Source organism: Coptis chinensis, chromosome 9, assembly GCF_015680905.1.
Source record: "Coptis chinensis isolate HL-2020 chromosome 9, ASM1568090v1, whole genome shotgun sequence".
In the NCBI taxonomy this organism is placed as follows: domain Eukaryota; kingdom Viridiplantae; phylum Streptophyta; class Magnoliopsida; order Ranunculales; family Ranunculaceae; genus Coptis; species Coptis chinensis.
The window spans coordinates 57,269,890-57,289,672 of NC_141464.1; the positions used below are offsets into that span (position 1 = coordinate 57,269,890).

At 40.2% G+C, this 19,783-nt stretch overlaps 2 protein-coding genes across 2 annotated transcripts; both read left to right on the top strand.

Annotated features, from left to right (window-relative positions):
• Positions 1 to 5,443: 5,443 nt before the first annotated feature.
• On the top strand, positions 5,444 to 6,558 carry LOC147476907 (uncharacterized). The gene is made up of 3 exons (XM_086585856.1): positions 5,444 to 5,685; positions 5,830 to 6,328; positions 6,487 to 6,558. Exons 1-3 carry the CDS (start codon positions 5,444 to 5,446, stop codon positions 6,556 to 6,558), a joined length of 813 nt encoding a protein of 270 aa, XP_086441982.1.
• Positions 6,559 to 6,678: 120 nt separating this feature from the next.
• On the top strand, positions 6,679 to 6,981 carry LOC147476908 (uncharacterized). The gene has a single exon (XM_086585857.1). It carries the CDS (start codon positions 6,679 to 6,681, stop codon positions 6,979 to 6,981), a length of 303 nt encoding a protein of 100 aa, XP_086441983.1.
• The last annotated feature ends 12,802 nt before the right edge of the window (positions 6,982 to 19,783 follow it).

Consider the following 19,783-nt stretch of genomic DNA (forward strand, 5'->3'; position numbering starts at 1 on the left):
ATAATTTAATTTATGTTGTTTAAAAATTGGGGTTGTTATATGTCTCTTTTGCAAAATGTGAGAAAGGTGAAACACTGCCCGGTGGGATTACCGGATGGCAACACGGTCGAAGCAAATCAAGAGGGGAGTGTCGTGTTGCAAGGAGGATTGAAGCTTGACAGTGTGCTTTATGTCCCACAATTAACATGCAATTTAATTTCTGTGACTCAATTAATCGATGACTTAAATTGCGTTATACAATTCACTAAAAATCTTTGTGTTATACAGGACCAACCGATGAGGAAGGTAATTGGAGCGGGTGAAAGATTGGATGGACTTTATTTTTTTCGTGGTGTTCCTCAAGTGAAGGTCTTAACAGTGGATGGTGATTCATCGTTCGAGTTGTGGCATTAACGAATGGGGCATCCGTCGGAGAAAATATTAAAGTTAATTCCGGCTGTTAGTCATTTTCGTCGAAACAATAGTAGAGCTTGTGATGTATGTCTGCGTGCAAAGCAACCTAAGTCTAGTTTTCCCACTAGTATGAATAAAGCTGGTAGGATTTTTGAACTTGTTCATTTGGATTTGTGGGGGCCTTACAAGACTCGTTCTTCATGTGGGGTTATCTATTTTTTGACAATAGTAGACGATTTTTCGAGAGGAGTCTGGGTATACTTACTATGCAATAAATTGGAAGTTGAATCTATGTTTCTTAATTTTGCTATGGTTGAATGGCAATTTGAACAAATGATAAAACGTGTGCGAAGTGACAATGGGACCGAATTTAATTGTTTGCATGATTATTTTCGAAATAATGGAATTCTTTTTGAGACTTCTTGTGTTGGGACTCCACAACAAAATGGGAAGGTTGAGAGAAAACACCAACACATTTTGAACGTGGCTCGAGCATTGCGATTTCAAGGGAACTTACCAATCAAATTTTGGGGAGAATGTGTGTTGCTAGCATGTTACTTGATTAATAGAACACCCTCTACTTTATTGAAGACTAAATCACCATATGAACTGTTGTTTGGGAAAGTGTCTTCTTATGAGGTTGTTCGTTTATTTGGTTGTCTTTGCTATGCTCATAATCAACGACACAAAGGTGATAAATTTGTAAGTAGGAGTCGTAAGTGTGTCTTTGTTGGCTATCCTTTTGGAAAGAAAGGTTGAAAATTATATGATTTAGAAACACATGGGTATTTTGTATCAAGGGATGTGAACTTTTTTGAGAAAAATTTTCTTTTGCGCCACACCAACCACGGAGTGTGGTGACTCCTACGCTGGTGAACAATAAGAATGGGACGTGAGGATGATGGTGCCGATGAGTGTGTTGTGTGTATTGAGGGGGGGGGGGGGGGGTTGGAGGCAATGTCCACCCTTGAGAAGGGGTCTGCGGTGCAGCCCGTACAGCAGCCTGCACATGAGGATATGCGTGATGAGGGGCTGGAGAATACGGTGGGGGAGCAAGATGCACTAGTTGATAGTGAGTTAGGGCGCGGAAAACGAGCCAAAACTCCTTCCATACGATATTGTGATTTTGTTACTCATATTGTACAAAAAATAAGTCCATCTGAGATTTCACCAGCTACTTCATCTTGCTCAGGTACGCCCTATCTTATAACATATTTTGTGAATTGTGAATGTTTTTCTATGAGACATAGGAATTTTCTTGCAGCAGTGACAGTGGGACATGAGCCAAAACATTTTAAAGAAGCAATGAAAGACTCGGGATGGCGAGATGCAATGGGAAAAGAGATACGAGCCCTTGAAAACAATGAAACTTGGGTAATTGAGACTTTTCCACCCGTAAAGAAAGCACTAGGGAATCAGTGGATATTAAATTAAGTATAAATCTGATGGCAGCATAGAGTGACTCAAAGCAAGACTTGTGATCTGTGGCAATCATCAGGTGGAAGGAATTGACTATAACGAGACATTTGCTCCTGTGGCAAAAATGGTGACAGTTTGCACTTTTCTTGCAATTGTTGCTGTTAAAAGATGGGAAGTACATCAAATGGATGTGCATAATGCTTCTCTTCACGGTGACTTAAATGAGGAGGTTTATATGAAGGTTCCTCCAGATTTCGAGAATACAAATTCTAACATGGTTTGTCGGTTGAAAAAGTCGTTGTATGGTCTAAAACAAGCTCCCAGGTGTTGGTTTGCAAAATTGTCAACAACATTGAAGAATTATGGATTTGTGCAATCCTATTCAGATTATTCATTATTTGGGTTGTGCAGGGGAAGAACTCAGCTCAACATGTTAGTTTATGTTGATGATTTGATTATTGCAGGGAATGACAAGGTTGCATTGACATTTTTTAAAGATTACCTTGGCAGGTGTTTTCATATGAAGGATTTGGGAGTTTTGAAATATTTCTTAGGGCTAGAGGTATCCCGTAATCCAGAAGGAATTTTTCTTTGCCAAAGAAAATACACACTCGAGATAATTTTCGAAACGGGTTTATTGGGAGCAAAACCTATGGCATTTCCTATGGAACAAAATCACAATTTGGCACTTGCTAAGGGTGAATTTCTTGCAGATTCGGCTCCGTATAGACGACTTGTAGGGAGATTAATTTACTTGTCTGTGACGAGACCTGATCTTGCATATTCAGTTCATATTCTGTCCCAATTTATGCAACAACCTCGTGAGGATCATTGGGAGGCGGCACTCAGGGCCGTGCGATATTTGAAGAAGAGTCCGGGGCAAGGGATTTTGCTTCGTGCTGATAGTGACCTCAGTCTAGAAGGATGGTGTGACTTGACTGGATGGTTCGTGTTACTTGGTTGTTCTCCGGTGTCGTGGAAGACCAAGAAGCAACAAACAATGCCTAGATCGTCTGCGGAGGCTGAGTATAGATTGATGGCGGCAATAGTGTGTGAGTTGAAGTGGCTTAAACAACTTTTAGGTGATTTGGGTGTGCAACATCCGAAGGGTATGAAGTTGTATTGTGATAGTCAGTCGACATTGTACATTGCTCAAAATCCAGTTTTTCATGAAAGAACTAAGCATATAGAGTGTGACTGTCATTTTGTTCGAGATGCGGTGACTGAAGGGATGATTTGTCCGTCATATGTTTCTACTAGAGTTCAATTGGCAGACATCTTTACAAAAGCATTGGGGAAAGCGAAATTTGAGTTTCTACTTGACAAGTTTGGTGTTCGAGATCTTCATGCTCTAACTTGAGGAGGGGTATTACGATATTAATAGATATTGTACCTAAACTAAGAGTTATCTTATTTTAGTAGGAGTTATCTTATTTTAGTATTTTATATTTTAGGTAAGAGGATTTTGAGGAGATCGACAGAGCCTTGGAGAGCAAGGACTCTCGACAATTCTTTGTATATATATACTTGAGGTTTTGTGAATGAAAGGCAGAGAAATTAGTGAACAATTTAACAATAATATTACTACGTACCTGCTCTTTCACTTCTCCAACTTTGCTACGTACTTGCTCTTTCACTTCCTCAACCTTGTGATTAGCTCTTGCGTCCTTTTTTTAGGCTTGTGTGTAATAGTTTTTTGAGCACCTTGTTGGCAAATATAAGTGTAGAAAATTTCAGCTGCTTTTGCAATAATTTGACCCATTTTAAAGCTTACAAATTAAAGAAGAAAAGGAGCTTAACAAATGCATATATAGGCGGTAGCTGCAGATTTTCCTTCACAGTTCTCAAGGAGTGAATTTAATTAGAGTACCTTGAAAAGTAGCAAATGCAAGTTAATTTCATGATCAGCATCTTCTGGGGAAATGCGAATTACATCTTAGTGTTTAATTACAGTTGATGTTCAAAGTTCCAATTGACTCAATGCAGATTACATTCCATCCATCAGTGCCCTGTTTGAGTGTAGTATAGAACTAGAGAGTGTAAGACTGTATCATTGCTTATTATCGAAAAAAAAAAAAAAAAAAAGACTGTATCATTGCTCCACCTCCAAACCATCAGATGGAAAAAAAGAAAGGTCATAATGGAGGACTTTTTTTTCTATATTGAAAAGCGAAATATTACAGCTCAATTTGGTGATTTGCTACCTGTTAATATCCACCTACAGATACTCGAACAATTGTGATGTGTTCTTTTTCAGAATAGACCCCAGGGCTTAAACCTCCAATATTCCTCAAGTCTTTCAGGTCTGCTCTTGAATAATTTCATAGAGTAGATTTTTAAATTCGTAAAGCTGAATTTTGTGCATTTTATTGTAAGCCAGGCCCGTTTTGGATGCATTGAAAACGTTTCAGGAAAAACAAAATTGTTTTCTCAGGGAAAATTTTCTCTTGATGAATATCAATTATCAAGTAGGAAATGCATTATTTGAATATGAAAAATTTCCGCTCGAAACTAAAGTATCCAACAACGGTCTTAATTAGTTAGAAAATAGACTTTACTTTCTAGGCCGAAATGAAGTGCATCAATTAAGCCAAGAAAGATTATTAATGATACCCTACAAAGTCTATCCTTCATTTTCCTAATAAAAATTCCAGATAAACTAATCGTAACTGATATCCTAATTCACATGTCACAAAAATGTTTCTGTTTTTTTTGTTTTTTCGATAGTAATTTCTGGTGTTTTTGGGGATGCATAGATATGCGTTGTTCAAGACCAAATTTATATGTCCTGCTTGGCCACAATCCAAGCAAAAGCATGGGGGTGTTCGAAGTTCCATTGCCGCATTAAGTTTTAGCTACAAGGTTCATTCCTGCCTAGCTTGTCACTAGCTGTGGTGGTAGGTTAAGAGCCCAAGGAGATCAGCGGGCAGATGTGTCCAGGTCAGCGTAAGATACATAGCCGCGGTTCACAGGATCGAAGCAAGGACAGAGGGTTGCGGTACGGAAACCCTATACGTGGAAAGATGGGGACCGCGAGATGAAGGGACATGTGTAAGGCTATGATGGAGAGAGGGATTGATATAAAGGAAAAGAAGAGAGTGAGAAAGAGGGGAGGAATTCACTAGTCTAAAGAGAGAGGACCTAAGAGGAAGAGGTGGCGGCCAAGGTTGAGGAGGGGGAATAGTGCTGTGAGAGGCGGTAATGTTGGTGAAATAGTGAATAGTGTTTGTACCAGTGTTAGGGGTGAAACATTTGGCGCCGTCTGTGGGGAGAATAACATAGAAATGGCACCAAAGAAGACAGTGGGTAGACCTTAGAAGGTGAGGGTTCAGGAGCCGATGCCGGAAGCAGTAATTGAGGAAGGGGAAGAACGAGAGGGGGGCCGAGCGGCGGATAAACACGACTGATGCAAGAAGAGATTGAGAGGCTAAGAGAGGAAAACGAGGAGTTGAGAAGAGAAAGAGAGGGGGCGGAAGAAGAAACTGGGGAGGAGCTAAGTGAGGGGTCGGGGGACGAGGATGAGCATGGACCGACTCTGGTGGAAAACCCAGTGGCTGGGTTAACGGTGGAGCAAGTCCAGGAAATGATAAGCAATGATCGGGAGGCGAATCTCTAGCAGACGAAGACTCAGATGGGCGCAGCCAGCCAGGTGGTGGCTGGATTGAATCGCAACCCGTTGGCGGATGCGATATGGGCTTCAAAGGTACCGAAGCGGTTCAATCAACCAAGGTTCGAAAGATACGATGGAATAGGGGACCCAGCAGATCACATCTATCACTTTAGACAACAGATGCCACTCTGGCAAGAGCCGCGGTACGATGGGTTGCGGTGTATGATGTTCCCGGCTAGCTTGAAGGGGGGAGCTTCGGACTGGTATTATCGGTTGCCTTCAAAGAGTATCACTAATTTCGAGGAGTTGGAGTAGGCGTTTATAGATCATTTTATACATCAAAAGAAGTGGGTTGTGGACATCACAACCTTATTTAATGTAAGACAAAGGTCTGCGGAATCGGTCAGGGAATATCTGTGCCGCCTCAAGGCGGAGACCTTGAAAGTGGAGAATTTGGATGAAAGGACGGCAGTGATAGCATTTGAAAGAGGTCTGCGGCCTGGTACGGGGGTCCATCAACCCGTTGCAAAGAATGAGATTGCGACCTTGCACGAGTTATATCCGCAAGTAGAGAAGTATATCATATATGAAGATACCATGCAGAAGGGTTCTAAAAGGGGAGCAAAGGCAGTGTCATCGGTAGAGAAAGGTGGGGATCACAGAAAGATAGAGACAACGGACATAGGTAACGAAAGGTACCGCGGACAGTCATCGCGTTCGGAAAGGAGTAGAGAGGTAGCGCGAAGAGAGCAAAGAGAAAGGAAGCCATACCCCGAACTAGAGCATACACCTTTAAACAGGCCATTGAGTGAGATATTGTCGTTGATTAAAAACATGCAAGGGTACGAGGGACCGTGGACCATCCTTGTCGAAATGTCGAACAAGCCGTACTGTGCTTACCACCAGGTACGCAATCATGAAACTAATGATTGTTACGCATTGAAATGGTTGGTCTAGAGGCTGGTAGAGAAGGGAATGATGAGAGAATTTATACCAGAGGCCCCGAATGTGGAGCCGGTGCCAGCTCCAGGGAGAATATTGGGAACCATTAATGTTATTTTTAGTGGAGAAGTGCTGAGTCACAACGCCCACAGAGACAAGGTGAGGAGGACAGCAAGTATTCAGCAGGTCAATGAGTCTACCGTCTTGTGATACTGATCTGAGAGGCACCGGGGGGAAGACAAGATTACATTTTTTAGTGCGGATCTCTGAGCCGTCGATACCCGCATGAAGATGCGTTGGTCATTACGGTGGCGATGGGCAATTACATGGTCAAAAGGGTACTGATTGATTATGGCAGTGCTGTGAACTTGTTGTTTAGGGGAGCGTTGGAGGAAATGAGGATTGATCCGGGACAACTAAGGTCGCCGCGGTCCAGTTTGTATGGATTTAATGGAAGCGTCACAGAGCCTATGGGAGAGCTTTTATTGCCAGTGATGACAAGGCCTGTGACTGTGTTTTCCAGATTTGTGGTGGTCGATTCCAACTCTCAATACAATGCGATCTTAGGGAAGCGGTGGATCCACGAGATGAAGGCGGTGCCTTCAACATATTACTAAGTTATTCGATTCCCCACCCCAACGGGAATGTACGAAGTCCGCAGAGATCAGGTGGCATCGAAGAAAAGTCACCAGGATACCGTTAAAAGGATGGTCCGCGGGCCAGGAGGCGAACCATTCCACCCAAGGAAAAGGCAAGCATAGCAATTACAGTGCGGGGCAGTGGAAGGGGGAGAGGAAGCCGCGGTGGGTTCGAAAACTTTAGATGAGGTTAAGATAGTGAATCTGGGAGAGGGCAAAGAAGAGAAGTTTACATCAGTAGGGTCTAACTTGACGGAGGAGTGGAAAAGTAAGCTGGTACAATGCTTGTCAGAGAACAGAGATGTATTTGCATGGGGAATAGAGGATATCATCGGGCTGGACCTTGATTTCGCATGTCACCGATTGCATATGAGGGAGGGTGCGAAACCAGTAAGACAGAAGATGAGGGGTGTGAGACCTAAGTATGTGGAAGGAATACGAGAGGAGGTTGCCAGGTTGAAAGGAGCGGGAATCATAAGAGGTGGAGTTCACAGACTGGCTGTCCAATATAGTCGCGGTCCCAAAGAAAAATGGCAAGGTGCGAATGTGTGTTGACTTTACGGACGTAAACTTAGAGTGCCCCAAGGACAGTTATCCTATGCCGCGAGTAGACGAGTTGGTGGACCGAACGGCAGGGTTCAGAATGTTCTCATTTATGGATACGTCTATGGGATACAACTAGGTTGCGATGTATGGACCTGATCAGGAAAAAATGTCATTCATGGTGGAAGGGGGGTGTCACACCCCGGATTTCGACAGAATTCGGAAAAACATTATTTGTCCCCGACTCTTCGATCTCCGAGGTGTGACGCACTCTCCACTTCCAAAAACCCATAAACAGTTTAAATATGCGGATAATTAAAAACCAATAAAAATTTCTATTATACAAAAGTCCTATTCATTTCAAAAATTCTCAAATACTGATTACTTACAAATCTCCTTTCAACAACTCTTTAATAAAATTTACAAATGAAATACAAAAACATTGTCTAGACTGAAATTCTATATCACCTCAAGGGAAAACAAAACAGATCCTGAGATGCAACGCTAATGCAAACCACAAGCAGCAACCACTCTTCTTCAACACTAAACCTGTCAAAACTTATCAACTATGTTCATTAAATGAACACACCCGATAAAGCAAACATGCCGTCGGGTTAGCATTATAAAATCTTTGGTGTGAGTAGCTCTAAAACAGCATATACTTATACAAATATATACATAATCCATACGGCAGTTAGTTCCTCCACCGAGGCGTCGTAACTTTCAACAACTAATACAAGATCCTTAAGTACAATAATCTAGGCAGGTAGTTCCTCCACTGAGGCGCCTTAACTTCCCACTAACCACACAACAACCTATACGCATAATAAATAAGGCAGGTAGTTCCTCCATCGAGGCGCCTTAGGTTCTAACTAAACAAAAACCAACCAAGCATATTATATCATCTATCTAGAGATATATCATTTACCAATATATTACCATAATTATATTAATTAAAGCTTTCTTTGTGTGTCCCTAAAATCACGTCGTATCTATGTCTTTACCTAGTTTCCGGCTACCACAATCGCCGAGGCGAACATGTACATCCACATGCCTCCCCTTACATAATGAACCACTTCGCGTAAACACCCGCCGGGATGCCGCGACACCAGGTAAATCCTCACACACGGAAGCAATTATGTAAGTAATGCCACTATTCGGCATAAAATATCATCGCGTCATCGTTCATTTTGCGAACGGAATAATCAAGCCACTATTAAATTTCGCGCCAGGAGGGCCATTCAACTTTTCTTGAAATGCCGGAAAGGGAAGCCCAAGGCCATTCGTGATTAATCAAACGCCGGAAAGGGCCAATCACATGAGTTGTGGTAGCTAGGTTCTAGGATTTTCGTTCACGTAATTTATTCAAGTGTCATACATTAATGACTCATAATAAATCCACTATATCACGTAAAGTCAATTACCTTATTGCACTAAGCCATAATATTTAGAAATATCTCAATTATATCTCATAACCACTTTTATACTTTCACGTGCCAATATATTATTGCACTACACCACACTCCCGTGGGAAATATTCACAAATACTATGCTACCTCATAGTAGCATCTCACATATATAATAATAGAGCGGTTATACCTTTATTTCTCCAAAACTATTGCATTCTATATATATCCCAACATATTATATAATATTACAATATCCACGTCAAATCTTAATTAGATAATGACCACCAAATTTATACAATTTTACAACATCACATACATCACAATTAAACAGTCCACAGTCCACAGTCCACAATCAAAGCCCAATATATATATGCTTTACACACTACTCACGTCAAATCTTAATTAGATAATGACAAACAACGTTATATAATGTTCGACAATATTTTATTATTATATTTGTCCATATAATCAAATATGTGAAAAACTGGAAAAGTCAACATTCCACGGTCAAAGTCAAAGTCAACGGTCAAAGTCAAAGTCAAAGTCAACCGTCAATGGTCAAAGTCAACAGTCAACGGTCAAAGTCAACAGTCCAAGGTCAGAGTCAAACTATCATTGTCAAGGTCAAAGTCAACATGTCATGGTCAAAGTCAAACTGTCGTTCCATGTTCGACAGGTTCAGGGTCATAGCCATGGTTCATGGCTAAGGTCAATGTGCATGGCTCATGGGCTCATGACCAAGGTAATGGTTCGGACCCAACTGGCCAAGCCCAAACCTTAGAACCCGGAAGTCTAAACATTTAAAGACCCAAACAGATCTATTTTAAGTCCAATGGACTGGCCCCAAGCAATATTAGAAACGGGCCCAAAAACTTATACTGAACAGGCTCAAAACACAACTGAGTTCGGCTCGAAAACTAAACTTAATTAAACTGGTCCAAAGATAACTTAAAATCGGGCCCAACCAAATAAATAGAACCGGCCCACATAAAATTAGAGCTTTTGGCCCAACCAAACAGCTAAGGCCCAAGCCCAAGAGAAAGTATTGTTCATCATCTCCCTCCACCCACAGCAGCCCAAATCCGGCCACCACAAATCCGATCGCCACCCCTCCAAACATACCCGAAAATGCTCAGGGGAAAAACCCCCACAACATTAACAAAGCCGAAAATCCCAACTCTTAAATCCACCATCTTCTCCAAATCTAGATCTAAAATTTTCGGCTGCCATTAAAGGTTCTTCCACCTCCACTCGACAGCCCCAACCATCCCCACTACCACCAAACATTATCAAACAACCCACAATCATATCAAATAATCAACAAAACCATCAAAAAAAAAAAAAAAATGATTTACTGGAGGACGTCTGGGCGTGCCGCCATTAATGGTTTCCACCACCATTCAACAGCCCCCACGCACTCAAACACTCTACCTTAGTCTAGGCAAAAGCCCAACACTCCAATCATACTCAAAAACAGCCCCAACCCCCGGCGCCATTAACGCCTCCAAGCTTCCACCACACTCCCCAGCACCCAATCGACCATGCTAAACCCGACATTCATCATATATCAACAACCAATTAATATTAACATCACAGTATATAAAAAAGGTTTAATCAAATCCATCAGGACGATTTGTCCGGCGCCATTAGCGTTAAAGCCGAGCTTTTCGGCAGTTTAAGTTCAGTATCGCGGTTTAACAGGTTTAATTACAAATCCAAAATTTCAATAAAGCTTAATAAAACAGATGGCACGAAGTCCAATACAACAGATAATGAACAGTAAAATTAGTGAAAACATAGGACAATAAAAGCGGTTTTACGTATTCGGTGAAATAGCAAAAGAGCTACTCACTGTATGAGCGGCTCCTCCTAATTTAATTTCTCCGAGTCCGGGCGTCGCGGCTCCACCCTCCGAGAAATCCAAACTTTCATCTCGCCCATTTTATTATTTTATTATTCTCTGAACCCTATTTTCTAGAAAAATGTGTTTATATACTTGGGTCCGAAACCCAAGCCCAACACAGACTCGGGCCCAAAACCAGGCCCATGTATCCCGAGTCCGGTCCGACGAATTTTGAAAATAAATAATTAAATTAATTAATTAATAAATAAATAGAAAAAAATATGTATTTAAAAATACGGGCGTTACAGGGGGACTTATTGCTATACGAGAATGTCGTTCGGGTTAAAAAACGCAGGAGCCACCTTCCAACGGTTGGAGGAGAAAATGTTTGAGAGTAAAATTCAAAAAGGAATTGAGATATACATAGACGATATGGTGGAGAAAAACATGTCAAAGTCAGAGCACTTGGAGGGGTTAAGGGAAACTTTCGAGCACAATTTGAAACTCAACTCGAGAGAAGTGCCTGTCGGAGAGTCACTAATGGAAAATTCACGGGGTATATTGACCTGTGGGGGAATCGAGGCAAACCCGGAGTAGATTATAATTTTGACAATATGGCTAGGAGAAAAACTTGTGTTAACTTTATACACACTCTCTAGAAACAATCTTGGCTTCGACGTCAAGAACGTATGCGTTTGAGACACAGTTCTTCACCTTGAACCCCGACATTATCATCTCGTGACCTCGATACGTTCTTAGTAAATAATATATTATATACTTATACTAGATATAACGATAGTGGCTCAGATAAAGGATATAATTCTAATAAAAAGTTTATTATTTCTAGTGATACCGACATGTCGAACGAAAGTATTGAATCTGCAACTCGTCCTCTTCAGCTTCGTCATCGCAAAGGACTGAGACTGACGAACCAGAATGGCATGCCACATATCTGGCTGATAGCTTAGCCTGCCATCCCTTTGAGACCGTGGAATCCGAATCTGATCGCAAAGTTATGGACGATCATAGCATGTGGAGTAGTGGTTTGAACCCTTGTTTTCCAAAAAGACCCAACTTAGACATAGTTAAAGTTGCCTACCAAATACTAGACTCTGTCCATCTTCGACATTATGCTGGAAGTACAAAAGGAACTCGATGCCAAAGTGGCGATCCTAAAACCACCATTATTACTGTTGGGCAACTAGCTGCTGGCTTGCGCCTTCTCTTATCTAACCTCAATCGAGAAGTACTGAACTACCTCACCATTTCTCTTGGCCAAGGCACAGGTAATTTCTGGAGATTGCTGTACATTTGTAATTTCTACAATTCTCACCTTGCACCCAATGTCCGGCCATCCCAAAGAATTCGCCTTATCGATATCCAAAAACACTATACCTTTATTGAACGTAACGAGAAGAATAAACATGGTATAAAAGAGGCCAGTGGTTATTTTTATCCCAAAAAATGAATTAACCGCGCATGCATTATAAGGATAAATCGAGATAGTGATTTCAGATGGCCATTATACCCTATCGTTATATCTGGGCAATGGGAGTCATCTGATGCGATCACTGTTCCATCCTTGGTACATCCTGTCTTTAACACTAGAGGTACATTATTTTACGACATCCCATCCCTTAAACCCTTCTTTGAATCCTCTATATTAGATCTGCTATCTGACTGGTCTATCGTTGCGACCTTGTTTCAGTGCCAAAACCAACCTCGATGAAAAGTCTTGCAGAATCCACTAGAGTAATAGATCTTTTAAAAGGCACTGATGAAGAAATCACTGCTCGAACTGGCACTGATAAATATGGCAATCCAAAATTGAATGTCGATCTTCCAGATATCGATAATTATGTCGCTCATTTAGACTTCTTAAAAAGTACCATCCTGATAAGAGCCCAAAACTGTAGTTTTAACCCCTTAACAATAATACTTTTAGACCAATTATCCGAGTAATAAATAAGAGTTAATGCTAATTACGTACTTTTATGTATTTCAGGCATTAAAGTCAATTATGTGCAAGAATGTGCCACTTTGGCGATAGAAAGGAGCAAAGGGTTGGTTGCTAAGAAGTTATGGGATTAAAGGCCAAGACGGGCAGAAACAACACATAAAAGTCAGCAGAATTTCCGAAGATCGTATCTTTAGACTCAGGCCTCAGAATTGGGCGTACCTTATGTCAAAACGACTGGCTCAAAAAGAGCTTTCCAATAGTCCAAACCTTAACCCAATAAAAGGAGCAAAAGTGGATGAAAATCCTGTTGAAATTAAAGCCAGCTGTAAAGGGGCCTGTGGACTGAAGAAATTGGGCTTTGGGCTCGATTTTCCGGCTCAAAATATGGACCCTCAGCCCATGCACGAAAATGTGGATCTGGTCTCCTCCATTTCCACACACAAGACTTAGCTCTTAAGTATCAATTAGGTTAGGATAGAAAGTAGCCATTAGAGTAGCCATTAAACCTTAGTTCTAGATCTAGTTTTGAGAATTGTAATTAGTTTATTAATTAGTTTTCATTATTTGTTTTAGATTAAGTATTGAATCATTGTTTATCATTCATTAGATAAATAAAATAGTTAGTTCTTGTTAAATTCGATTTTGTTATTTATTGAATTACTTAGATCTAAATTCAGTTATTAGTTGTTATTCAATTCTTAGTTGTTAATTTAGATTTCAGTTATTGTTAGTTAAATTTAATAAAGGTAAAATTTTTATATTATGTTTTATTCAATTTCATTCGGAAATGATAGTTTGATGAATCGAGGCTAAACCTCCATTAGAGGGCTTTGATGCCTTGATGAAAACTTGATTGTGTAGCGTAGAAATGTTGTAAGAGTCTATTCCACTATAGAAGTGAGTTGATTCGCCATGAGAATGGGTGGACTTCCTCACATGCTAGTTATGAATTGGTAGAGATGCCATGTATAATTAAGGATTAGAACGACCAATTCTTACCGTAAGAACGTAATAATTTGATTACAACAACCTATGGTAGTTCTTAAGTTGGATTCAAGGTGGATCCAATTCCCCCCTAATTCTTATTCTAGATTCAAACCTTAGTATTCTGTAGTATTTTGTAGTATAATTCGTAATTCTCTCATTGACTTTGGTAGGATTGATAGTCGTAGGAAACTTGAATGCTAAAGAACTAGGAGTGGAATGAATCTTCTATTCCAACTCTACTTCAATAGTATTGAGAGTAGAAATCTTTGATAAGTTTAGTATAAGTTCAGTTTGTAGTTTTACTTTCGTTTAGAGTTTCATCGCTTTATTTATTAGTAAAACTATCATTTTTACGATTATCAAAAGGCGTCGTTGCCATCTTAGTTGCCTTTAGCATTGTTTTCTTTAGAATTGTTAATTTTCCAAAGTCCCATAACCCACCCACCCTTGTTTGATTTTTCACAAAGGTTGTCCGTTTTGACTAAAAAAATTCCTCAAAAATTACACCTGCTTGATCCGCCACAGGTAGGCATAATTAGAGCGATCCTCCTTCACTGAACTCCACTCTTTTTGGTAGCCCCCCCGCCGAAGCCTGGACCTCGAGGTTTTCCTTGAGCGTTACATGGGCCCTACCAAGGCTACCAAGGCTGGAATTGAGCCTGCCTAAAGAGCCTGGAACTCCAGCTTTCGAACTGGCCTTACCTGCTTTAGGCTATTCTGAATCGGCTACCTACCCTCTGCTGGCCTCCCGATTTCTACAGGTTTGTTTCAAATTTCCATTTCTTCATAGTTTTCAGTGTTTTAATTTGTTATACACACTGAGCACGCGTAAACAAGACGCTATTTATAAGCGAAGCAAGGAGGCATTCAGGTACTCTTTTCTTCCACACCTCGCATCTCATGTTAGAGGTTCATACTAGCATATCAGGATTGTTTGGAGTGTTGTTGTGTTCGTTAAAGATTGGCTTAGCCTTGCATGAGATTAAGGTCAGATCGAAGAAAAACGCCTAACGTAATCAACTGGCAACGTCACCAAACACGTCTTTCTAGTATACCATCGACTACACCTCTAACTAACATATCACACACACCACCTGAAGTAATGGCTGAAGAAAGAGAGTCTCCTCTCTCTGACTTTTACAAAGCCTTGAACAATAGCCTAAATCTTGTATCGTTCTATTAGACCTAGTGGGGGATTTATGAATCCCCCCAAATATATTTAATTTGTTACCCGTTTTTCATGGGTTAGACCATGAAAAGCTTTATCAGCACATGCATAGGATTGACCAAGTCCTTAGTACATTCCACCATCTTACAGTTGGTGCTGAACAAATTAAACTGAGGGTATTTCCCTTCACTTTAGCCAATAAGGCAGTGTCTTGGTTAACTGCCCAAGTGCCAAATTCTGTGAACTCGTGGGTTAAACTTGTTCAACTATTTATGGAACATTTTTACCCACCACTGAAGACTGATGAAATGTTTTCCAAGATTCATTTCTTTCGACAAAATCCTCATGAATCATTTTCAGAGGCTTGGAATCGTTTCACCGATCTACTTATAGAATGTCCACACCATAACCTCGCAAAAGACACTCTAGTTCGTGCCTTTTTCAAGGGATTGTTACACCACCACAAAGAGGTGCTTGACATAATGAATGGGGGTAGTTTCCTAAGTAAGGGAGCCTCGAGGCTTATAAATGTTTAGAAGATCAAACTAAGCTGTAATAATAACGGGGGTAGTGATGATATCTCCCGCAACGCTAGTTCTTCTACAACAAGCAGCGGTATGTTTGAGATGAAACCCGATCCGAACTTAAAAAATTAATCGAATCTCTAACTAAAAAGGTAGAGGCTATTTCTGTTCAACAAACTCCTGTCCCCGTCATGAATGTCAACTCAAATCCATGTAATTTATGTTTGAGTTCAGAGCATCCCAACTCCTATTGTCCTTTCGCCTATGAACAACAAAAATCACAACAAGATAATGTTTGTTCCATTATTAGCGAACCTAACGCAGCTTGGCGACAAAATCCCAACTTCGGTTGGCGAAATAATCAATAACATCCAAGGTTGTTTAACCCAAATGTTAGGTCAACAAACAATTACAACCAAGGTCCCCCAAGGCAAGGACAAGGTCAGGGTAATTATAATAATTATAACAGTAATAATTATAATACGAATAGAGGTATTATTCCAGTAAATAATAACTACCAAAATCCACCCATTAATAATCAACATGACATAGTTCCTGTCACACAACCAGTAGCAAATACTACTCCACAACCGGATCGTTTTGATACCTTTATGCAATCTCAACAACAGATTTTACAAGCCATTCAACTTTCCTTACAGCAGTTAGCTCAAGAGAAAGTGCAACCCAAAGGTGTGTTTCCAGGACAAGCGATACCTAATCCTAAAACACCAAATACAACCTTTAAGATAAACGGTAATACTAGTAACAAAAATGCAAATGTAGGTGAGATAAATTCCATCACCACTCTCAATTCAGGCAGAGTGGTGGATAACAAAGTAACTATGTCTATAGTTACCCCACCAGTAGTGCCTACACTAGATACCAAAACAGAAACTGAATATCCTACCCCTGTAGAGGTACCAGTTAAACCACAACCTAAGAAACAGAAAGCAAAGGTTAGACATCCAGTTGATCCATATGCTAAATATAGAGAGAAACCATCGTTTCCTTAGAAATTAGCTATGTTAAACAAGGATACAAATTTTGACGAGATTAGGGAAATTTTTAAAAATCTAACGATAAACTTACATTTTCTTGAAACGATTAAAAAGTTACCTCACCATGCTAAGTTTCTTAAAGAGTTATGCACTACTAGGCGTAAGACAAAGCTTCCTAAAGACGCCTTTTTAAAGAAACGGTTTCCAACTTTAATGGAACACAATGGAATAGTTAAGTACAAGGACCCTGGTCGTCCTACTGTATAATGCACCTTAGGGGATACTCACACGATCACTGCTTTATTAGACCTCGGGGAGAGTGTTAATTTACTCTCTTATTATTTATATAAACAAATAGGTCTACATGAAATGCAACCTACAACAATGAAGTTGCAACTAGCTGATAGGTCTATCAAGTATCCTAAGGGTGTAGTGGAAAACGTGCTGGTTAAGGTTCAAGATTTCTACGATCCTACGGATATTGTTATCCTCGATACAGAAGTCGCTAACGATTCTGTTCCGATCATTTTAGGACGCCCTTTCTTGGCAACTGCCAACGCGCTTATAGACTGCCGCGATGGTTCGTTGTCCTTGTCTTTTGGCCATCTTTCCATTGTGGTTAACGTTTTTAAGACGATCAAATAGTTGCCTTATACGAATATCGATGGAGAGGTTAGCATGATCGAGAGCTTAGCTCATGATTATTTCAAAACCACATTTCCGTGACCAGATGCACAAATTCCTTTCCTTTGGAAGTTCCAACTTCGACAAATACTCCTTGGACGTAGAGGAAATTGAGGAATATTTTCTTCAACTCTTTTGCAACTCTTCCTTGCCACCTCGCGAGTCCCACCCTGCCAACATCCATTTATCCCTTTACACTATGACGGAAGATGAATTTTTCACCCTCTATCCCAGTGATTCTTTTGACCCAACTATTGAGGAATGTCTGACATATCTCAAGGCTTCTAATGATCTAGACCTGAGAGCTCTAGCTAACACTCATTCATCTTTCCTCACCAATATTCCCCACCTTCCACCCTTTCAAAGGAACCTGGAGTTTGCACTTGACCCTTTTGTTTCTTCTGTACTTAATAATTTTCTAAATCCTCTTAATACAGAAATAATTCCAAAGGGAAATGCACTTGACACCTTTATTTTCAGAATTGAGACAGTTACCACCCACACCATGAATGAGTTTTGTGCCAAACCTACATTCTCATTTCTTCCATTCCTTACGTCTAAAATTCATCCATATCCACCATATCTTCCATAAACATCCATTTTCTCACGATCTTTCACTTGGACACCCTCTCGTTCAAAGGCGAAAAAGAAGGTGCATGCGCGGTTACATTCTAGATCCATCAGACTTCGCTTTCATTTCGATAAGTTGTGTTGTAGAGAATCTTGGTGCTTGATTCTGTTTGGGGGTGCATTCCATGTTATTTATTTATGGAAAGACCCCCAACTCTTTAGGTTGTTGATATATGGAAAATAGAAGGGTATATATATATATATATATATATATATATCCAGTTATATTTTAAAGTCTTGAGTATCTGACTATAAACGGCTCATTTTGTTGTTTGGTGTACTTCCTTTCATTTCCATATATTGGTAAGTGCACCATTCAGGTAACCGGGCCCTCCCTATGGAGTGTGTGGGTAAAATCTTGGATCCTAAGTCCACGTTAAACATAATTCACATTTTTTACTCTTGCATGTTTTCTCGGATTTTGAGTCATGTTCTTCTATGGTGTGAATTATGCATTATTGCTTTATTATTTTTCTTATATTAAATCTTATTCATAAAAAATAAAAATTATTAAAATCATAAAAATAGTAATTTAGGAAGTCTCGGGAATCTGACTTTAAAAGACCTGCTTTTAAAACAAATTTTCTAAACTTCGTTGCCAAAAATTTGTTTGAGGGTGGGGTGTTCATTTCTATACTGGATTGTTCAACTTCCCAGTTGTGTTGTTTATGTGGTTTAATTATATTCCGATTCGGATTGACATTATCTAAGAAATTAGAGTTCATTTGTTCGCATAACTTACGTCATGCACACACTTCAAGGTGTTTTTCATCTTCTTATATATCATCTACGGTCGGAATAGAGTGTTTTATGGTTCATTGGATTGGAAATTCTCTCCTGATCATTTCCATATCTCATTCATAAAAATCGACCAAGAAACGGCTTTAATTTTAGTTTGAAGTTGCGCTAAAAATCGATTTTTTTTGGAATTCGAATTGGGCTTGGGCCCATGCCCACAGTACAACCCAAGAACGCATCGCATTCTTCTTCCTCACCTTCACCACAGCCATTAACATCTTTTTAACCTAGAACCTAAATAAAAAAAAATAAAAATAAAAACCTAACTTAACCCACGCCCAAATTCATTCCCAAACCATATAAATCTTCTCCAAATCATTCCCCCACCAATTCCCACCACCAAACATTAGAAAAAAACAAAAAAGTTTGTGGAATTTGAACTGCCGCGCCACCATTACTGTTTGGTTGGTGAGGTTGTCTCAAACTCCACCCCCACATTCAAGTTAAACCCCCATATCGTCCCAAATCTTAAAATGGCTCTAAGACGAAGAATTCTGTCGGAACAAGCTTTTACGGGCGACCGCTTCACGCCGTTTTTTCATGACGAGATAATTAGGAGGAATTAGAATAGGTTGTGGTACTCGACAAATAATTTCTACCACTCCGATTTGGTCAAACAATTCTATAAGAAGAGAGAGTTGGATGGTCGAAAAGTTTTCATGAAGATGGCTGGGGTTAGGAGAGAATTATCGAGAGAGAAGTTGGCTGAGATTTTAGGCATTACGCCTGAACGCCACCTCGACGCCACCGTCGCGGGAATCCCAATCTTTGAGTTCCCGGTGCATTGATGAAATCGACACTCTCATGGAAGGTCAATACAATCGACTTCTCATTGTGCTCGGCAAATCATCATCTCTCGCAAACCAACCAACCGGTCAGAGCTCGTGGATTGGTAAGAACGTCATTGGGAAGGAGAAAGTGAGTGACATCGGTTTGACATGTCTGCATGTTATCTGGATATTGCAAGAGAAGAGGTATGAATTTTGTATCCTCGAGTTTTTGATAACTATGATTAGAGGAATTGGGAAGAGTATTGCACCATTCCCTGCTTTAATTACAAAGATAATGTTGTCTTCGGGGGGGGGGGGGAGAGGGGGAACCAAGAACTGAGAGGACTATGTTGAAATTGCATTCAAACGAAATTATTTATACAGAGTGTATCCAAAAGACTTGGATATTCCCGGAGGACAGGATGGTTGATTCGGATGAGGAAAGGGAGGGCATGACATGTTTGGAT